Source organism: Ixodes scapularis, unplaced genomic scaffold, assembly GCF_016920785.2.
Source record: "Ixodes scapularis isolate PalLabHiFi unplaced genomic scaffold, ASM1692078v2 PGA_scaffold44__24_contigs__length_19508400, whole genome shotgun sequence".
In the NCBI taxonomy this organism is placed as follows: Eukaryota; Metazoa; Arthropoda; class Arachnida; order Ixodida; family Ixodidae; genus Ixodes; species Ixodes scapularis.
This window is the reverse complement of record NW_024609873.1, coordinates 10,195,838-10,202,574: the sequence shown is the minus strand read 5'-3', so window position 1 is coordinate 10,202,574 and position 6,737 is coordinate 10,195,838. Positions and strand designations below refer to the sequence as shown.

Here is a 6,737-nt window from a genome sequence, read left to right as displayed (position 1 = left end):
CGCAGTCGATACAAACCCCAGCAACGGCGCCCACGCCGCATTGGCTGGTTCGTGGAGATAGGTGCTGCCGCCGTGAACATAGGTTGCGGTTACAATCCGAGTTTCCAAAGCGGTAGCATAACTTGGTTGTACGATGTCTGCCTCATACGTAGCAGACCCGGGTTCTATCCACGGTGTGGGCTTACCTCTTTTATTTTTTTTCCTCGAACATTTTGTTTTGTTGAGGCATTTGGTGATATTTACGACATTTATTTTTTACGATTAACACTGAAAAAAAATAATGTTGTCGACGAAACATCGCTGAGATATATCGTACGAAACTCTATCTACGGAGGTGCATGGATGGATGGATGGATGGATGGCAATGGCTATACCCTTTGTAACGGGCGGCAGCTTGACCCACGTAGCCTAACATTTCATCTTTTTTTTTTAATTTGTAGGAATTTGTTTTAACACAACCCCTGCATTTTCGAAAGTGTTACCCTTGCTTATTTTTATCTGCACTTTCACCCCTCCCTAGATCGTTTCCACCAATCTTCCAATCTCCCCTTAGTTACCGCAATTCTTTCCCTATCCATTCGTCCATCCATGTCCGGAAAACCCAATGCCCCGTCCAAATCCATAGTCATGCCCCACAAGAGGGTGGGAAGAAGCCTCGTGCACCTTAAAATTACATGTTCTATAGTTTCCCTTTCGCGGTTGCATACGTCGCACAGGGTGTCTATTTCCTGGAATTTAGCCCTATATGTTTTCGTCCTTAGCACCCCCGTTCTAGCTGCAAGCAGCCCAATCAGCTCTCCGCTGAATTATCATACAGCTGTTCCTTCTTTATTTCTTGTATTTGTGCCCTGTATACTGTTAAAGCTGATTTCCCCTGCATTCTCTCTTCCCACAATTTCCTCTCTGTTTCCTTTACTCCCTTTTCTACTGATATGCTCTGATCGGCTTTATCTCGTTGAATGTATTTAAATCTCAGCTTGCGGGTTCGGTTCGTCCACTTAGAGTTTAGACTGTACACTTCCGTTGCCCACCGTGTCTCCTCAAGTTCAGCTAGTCTTTGTTCAAAGTTTACCTTACTGATCGCTTCTCTACTCTCGAAAGATGCCCAACCCATATCATCGTGTACTCCCTCATTTGGTGTATTCCCATGTGCAGGGAGGGCTTGGGTTACCGGCTGGACGCCGCAAAGCGGCGTGAACGCAGTTGGGAAGGAGGGAGTTAACGGGCTCCGAGTGATACACGCGCCGTCCGAATCCGGAATTTAAGTTCCCGCGCGTTGCCGAGCAGCCAATCCGGCGTGAGCGTCGTTGCTGGGGGTCTATCGCCTGCGCCGTAAAAGTTAGTGATGGGCCGAATCTGCCGAACTTCAGATTCGGCAAAGTTCCGCGAATGCCGAGATTTTGAAAGAAAGTTCGGCAAAGATTCGTTAAATATTTGGCAAATGTCTGCGCACGCGCACAAACGCGACGGGGCCATGAATCGCAAATGGACGCCGCGCCGTCGAGCGGTTACCGTCGTACAGTTTAGTAAAACCAGCGGTTACGGCGAGGTGTGGAGTAGGCGACACGGTAACTGTGCGTTTGCGAGCTTTTGCGAGTGTGGCTTTTTTTTAATATTTTCTCCCTCAAAAACAGAAGATCGACCAGTAATTTAAGCGGCCCACTGCGCAAGTGACAAATGTTGCGCTGCATTCTGGATAACGTGATTTTCATTTGACCTTTCCATTGATGCAACGAGGTAGTTGAAACATGGATTGACAACTCACAATTACGCTCAGTGTGCGCAGCCCACTGCCGTCAAACGGGGTAGAGTCACGAGAGCTGGCCTGAATATATGGGATGCAGCTGGCATCCTCGTCATAATGTGATACACGTTTTACCCTTTCTTTTCTTTAATTTTTACGTACTTCCTGTAGTGTGTATTCTGTACGTTTATATGTCTGTTTTCTTTTTTCACATATGTGGTGGCGGGCTGGCAGGCGCTCTGCGTAAGGGCTCTCACCTATCTGCCTAGCCCCGCACACCACCACATATGGGCCCCTTCCAGTATGTGCAAATGAAATTATTATTATTTTTTTATTATTATCATTTATATTGTCGCGAAGTTTTGCTCGCGCGAGTATTTAGTCTAGCTTCACTTTATGTTTTTTGCCTTCTCCGAGAGTTTTTTCCGTCTACACGGGACGGCTGTTGGATTCCACCGGAGACGGGGGCCCCAAATGGGGGAGAACGTGAACGCTGTCACGCTACACTTAGTTTACAGAACCCCGCGTTGGAAACGTTTTGTCTTGTGTATGTCTGCTTTTGGGCTCTCTACTTCGGAGGTGGTTCTGCGCTGTGTATGTGTAACTTCTCTGTCTACGTACGAATGTGCTTTCTGTTGTTTATGGCTGCTCTTGTGGGGTTCGTTTGGAATGTGTTCTGTCTCGTATATGCGCTTGTTTTTGTAATGTTCGTATTTGCTTTAGGTTCCGAGCCTTTGATTGGCTCTAAGAAAACCCCTCTTGATTGGTCCTTCCAAACCTTTCTGATTGGTGAACTGGAGGACCCCAGAATGCTGCTGAACTCAATATAAGCGGCCACCAAAGGGCCGTAAGGACTTGGCTCCCGGATACCAAGCCCTGGAACTCTCCCTGCCTCTGGAGGCCAACCTGTCCGACCCACTTCGTCTGTGGAGTCTTCCGCCCGCTAACTCGCAAACTTGGGACCCCTTACGGCTGTGGAGGAGTTCGGCTCGCCCGCCTTTGTGTAGATCCTTATTTGTCGAGTTCGGCTGTGGTCGGGGCACCCGCTGAAAGTGCGGTCTCGGAGGACAGCAGGGGAAGTCGCCAGAGGTTAGGATTATTCCCCCCAGCATTTATTGACGAATTGGCCATATCTGTCGTAAAGATTTTATATCCTATCCCGTAAATAAACAGTTGTATTTGTTAACATCAGTAATCGTTTGATCAACGAAGAGGAGTCCTTATTTTCTTCGTGACAATATTGTTAATATTAGTATTATTTTTTTTGGAAACTCTTACATTTTTTTTTTACCTTTTGAAAGTGTATATTGACTTATCTATGTGTTTACTTTACTTTGTCATGAAGGATGGAATAGTGTAGTTGTAGCAATCATCTCTGTGCTTCTTATTTTGCCATTTCTGAATTATTTCAAACATCTATACCGACTGCCATCTGTGAACTATTTTTGAACTTCTACACTGACTGCTATTAGCAATACCAAGAAGGCCCGTCTACCACCCACATTGGCTAACATCATTGCCGGGTCGTGTCGCACCAGCCAACCCTGGCTTCGACAGACCCGAGTCTAATATAATAAAAAAAATCAAATGCTGGAATAAATTTATTATTATTATTATTATTATTATTATTATTATTATTATTATTAGTATTATCATTATAACAACCCTGTTTTCGACTCACAAGTAGTTTGTGCCAAAACAGAATAATATTGCTTTTTAGTTAGCGTTATTCGCGATTTTCACGTATCTGCATCAAAGTGAACACAGAACTATCATTCTCGACGTTTCACATCCGACATTCCTAACTCTCTCCATCTTCCTAAACGTCCGTGTGTGTTCTAACACCAGAAACCGGAATTTTAAAGTTTAAAAACGGCACGTTGCGAATATGGAACGCACACTTTCATCCAAAGCTGACGTCAAGTGACTCAAATCGAAAATCTTGCATATTTACAATATTGTTATCCCTTCTGGTGAAGGCTCAGCAACAGTTGCATTCGTTTTCGCGCAAAAAACGGTGACCACAGAAAAAGTAAGACCGCAATGAAACGATGAAACGAAGTATACGTACTTCACCCTTTACTTTACTTTTAACAATGCACACACTACTTTTAACAATGTACACACCCTTCCAGGCTTACGCTGATGAAGCCTCAAAATCAAAGCTCTCGTAGCGTGTTTCGTGACTGCGCCGGCTACTACCCAGCCTCCTTGTCACGCCACTTTCTGCAAGCAGACACTAAAATTGCCAGTAAACACACAAAAGCGACAGCGATACAATTATCTTGCAGAATATCACATTATTTATAGTCAGTTACAGGTTAAGAAAAAAGCTGCACATCGATATGTATTCATCCGCCGTCAACTTACCGCCAATCGCGCCCGAGCGTCCTCGTGACGTCACGGCCTCTGCGGACCAATCCTGATTTTTTTCCGGACGAAACCTTCCAACATGGTAGCCTGGACATAGCAACAGGACACCAGCATTTTTCAGCGAATATGCTGGTCTTGCCACGGTATTTTACTAACGCGAGGCCATGCCGCGAAGTCTCAACGGTAACGACTTGCGTTCGCAGTAGCTTTTGTGCGACGACGTGATGATCCGGCGATGGTATCGCCATCGGAAAGTTTGAAGCGGACGCAAGGCTTAGCATCGCTGGGCCGCTCGTCTGACGTCGTCTTCTTTTTTTCCTCTCGTTGGAGGTCTGCGTTCCCTGCCTCGAGTCGCCTGTCAATACAGTGCCGGTATCGCCGTTTTTCTTCCCTGTGGACTCCGTGGGGCGAGATGAAAATGCAGCGCTCATCATCCAGTGGTAACAACAGTATGTATGAGCGAGATTAGCAGCACGAGTGAACTGCCGGCACCCCCAGCACCGGGTTCCTTTGCTAGGCATTGACTGCGCCCTCGCTTGCAACGGTGGATAAATAAACGAAGTGTAACTACTGAAACGACGTTGTACGGCGTCATTCATTCAGTTGTGAACCGTGCAACACCTGCCAAGTTTTCGTCGCTAGCAATCAAATGGTAAGTGACGATTGCTATAGCGGCCTCTTTTTGCACCTTCGATTCCATGTAGGGAGGATAAAACCAGTGGTATGCACGATACCTACCTTTTCCCGGTGTCGTTTGAACTGACATTCTTTGTGTTAACGCTCATCCGAGAGAGCTATAAAACATTAACAGTACTAAAAGAAACGAGCTATAGAAGTAAACAGACAAAGTGCAAAGCTTGTTAAATAGCGCGAATCTTGGCAAGTGAAAGTTAGCTCTCCCCATTTCTAACACGAGTCGCTGTTCTCGTAATGCTCGGCATTACGAGAATGTAAACCATAAAACTCGGCATGATAGTAGGAGACAGGTTGTAGGCAAGCCCTATAAGCTCAGCCTCCCTATTGCACCGCACAATTTGTGAATTGGGGTGATATCCATACAGATATCAATACGGACTCTCCGTTTCCGTTCTAACTGCGCTTACCACAGGCGGTGACCCAGTTGGTCGAGGTGCATGGAGGAACTCCAAGCTCTGAGTTGCACCTTCTAAGCCTTTGGGCCAGCCGATTCGAGGAAGTGGAACAGTGCTGAGGGATTGGAAACTCTATGCTGCTCACTTACGGCCCAGTGGAATATGTAAGGCAGACCTTAAAGACCTCAAAAAGCCTTGACCAGTGCAGTGAGGTAATGAAGCACAACATCACGTCAACAACATGAGACACGGGAGACGTGTACGACACGCATCCGATTTTACAGCATATGAGTGGTCCTTAAAAGGACCGTTTTGTTTTTAGGGTTGATCCCCCTTGATGTTAACATCACAGGTCGTCGAGGGGCCCCACACTGGACATGTCACTCTCAGAAGAAGTGTCACCTTCATTAAGAGCGATGACGATTGGCTCGATGTGAGCACTTGTCGTTCCTCCTTGTTTGAAGCTTTCTTCCACTTCGACGACATGCCTCACAGCGTTGCACCAGTTACTAGCCGTGACCTGCTCAGCTTCTTCTTTGAGGAGTCTCTCAACGTCGCCAATCTTGAGCATTGTGTTTCGGGCTGCGACACGATTCTTGATCTGTGCCCAGATGAGTTCAATTGGGTTGAACTCACAGTGGTAGGGTGGAAGTCTGACCACTGTGCAACCAGCCCTTTCTGCAGCAGTGTCCACACGGTACTTCACGTACTGCGGCTTGACCGACGACACGATCTCAAGGAGCTGCCTCTTCAGCATCTTGGCGTCCCAAGCAATACCTTTCGACGTGAGCCAGCCCTGGATGAGTTCCTTCTGGGAACTGGTCGTCGGCACCGCCTCTAACCGCCGGGAATGGTACGGGGCATTGTCCATTACGATGACACTCCCCGTCGGCAGTTTTTGGAGGACATCGTCGAACCACTTTTCGAACCGAGGGCCGTCCATTTCCTCGTGGTAGTCGCCGGTTTTTTTGCCGCGGAAGACGTCCAGGCACCCAGGGACAAATCCATCTTCGCTGCCGATATGCGTAACGATGAGGCGCTGGCCCTTCCCCGACGGCTGCTTCAGACCCGTTGTGAGACCTCGCATGCAGGCGTCGTGGGACGAGGTCACAGTGCTGTCCACCCACACCGTCGAGGCAGTGTGCCCGGCCGTCACCCACGTCTCGTCGAGGTAAAAAATCTGGCGGCCCTCTTGCCTGTGACGCGTGATGTCCCGCAAGTACGTCTGCTGCCAAGCGACGATGTCGTCTCGCTCGACCATGAGCGAGTTTCGAGCCCTCCTTTCTCGCCTGAAGCCGATGTCAAGAAGGAGACGACGCACGGTCAACGCCTGCAGCGAGGGGAGTTCTGGGCTTGTGCGGAACTCGGCTGCTATCTTTTCAACCGTGGGCATCTCGTTCCGGCGAAAAAACCGATGCACACACGATATTAAGAAACACAGCACGAGGTCACCGTACTTGGCAGTACGCCGCTTCTTGCCTGCATTTGTTGGGCGCTTCCGAGAGGGTGATGCGAGTTGCCCATCATTC

General features: G+C 47.9%; 1 protein-coding gene across 1 annotated transcript; it reads right to left on the bottom strand.

The window, feature by feature from the left end:
- Nucleotides 1-5,554: 5,554 nt before the first annotated feature.
- LOC120836875 lies at nt 5,555-6,295 on the bottom strand. The gene has a single exon (XM_040205964.1). It carries the CDS (start codon nt 6,293-6,295, stop codon nt 5,555-5,557), a length of 741 nt encoding a protein of 246 aa, XP_040061898.1.
- Between the last annotated feature and the right edge of the window lie 442 nt (nt 6,296-6,737).

What these genes read in the sequence shown, in the direction of transcription:
- LOC120836875 (XM_040205964.1), bottom strand. Translation starts at nt 6,295, where the DNA reads ATGCGAGGTCTCACAACGGGTCTGAAGCAGCCGTCGGGGAAGGGCCAG.